The sequence below is a fragment of the Penaeus monodon genome, chromosome 21 (genome assembly GCF_015228065.2).
Source record: "Penaeus monodon isolate SGIC_2016 chromosome 21, NSTDA_Pmon_1, whole genome shotgun sequence".
In the NCBI taxonomy this organism is placed as follows: Eukaryota; Metazoa; Arthropoda; class Malacostraca; order Decapoda; family Penaeidae; genus Penaeus; species Penaeus monodon.
Window position 1 is genome coordinate 36759602 of NC_051406.1, and position 394 is coordinate 36759995.

At 51.8% G+C, this 394-nt stretch overlaps 1 protein-coding gene across 1 annotated transcript in view; it reads right to left on the bottom strand.

Annotated features, from left to right (window-relative positions):
* LOC119586444 (cadherin-87A-like) overlaps window positions 1-394 on the bottom strand; it is a 12418-nt gene that overhangs the window by 1590 nt on the left and 10434 nt on the right. The window contains exon 17 of the mRNA XM_037935172.1: window positions 149-342. Within this exon, the coding sequence (XP_037791100.1) occupies window positions 149-342 (194 nt within the window). The remainder of the gene's footprint in view (window positions 1-148; window positions 343-394) is intronic.

Below are 394 nucleotides of genomic sequence, written 5' to 3' on the forward strand. Positions count from 1 at the left end.
CACTGAAACTAACATAATTGACTTTAGTGTCGAATCTGTGTTTCGTGAATAGATACTGGTCATGTCGTAAGTCCCTGCCCTTAATTCTATTATTTTCTAGTGTGGGTTTCCGTCGTGCCGTCCCTGCGTGAATAAAATCGTCACTTGCCCACTCCGTCCATGTCGAGCAGCGGGTTGGTTCTGCTCGTTCCGGCGAAGGCAGCGGGCGCCGAGACCTGGTCGATGGACCGCGCGCCCGATGCGCTCTCGAACGGAGCCGGGGCGTCGGCGCGGCGGTTGATGTAGTTCTTGAATTCAGGATTGTCTTCCACGCCCACCAGGACGGAATCTCCACTTCCAATACTGCGAAGTCACGAAATATCACTGTGAGAACTTTTCATGAATTTAAATACTG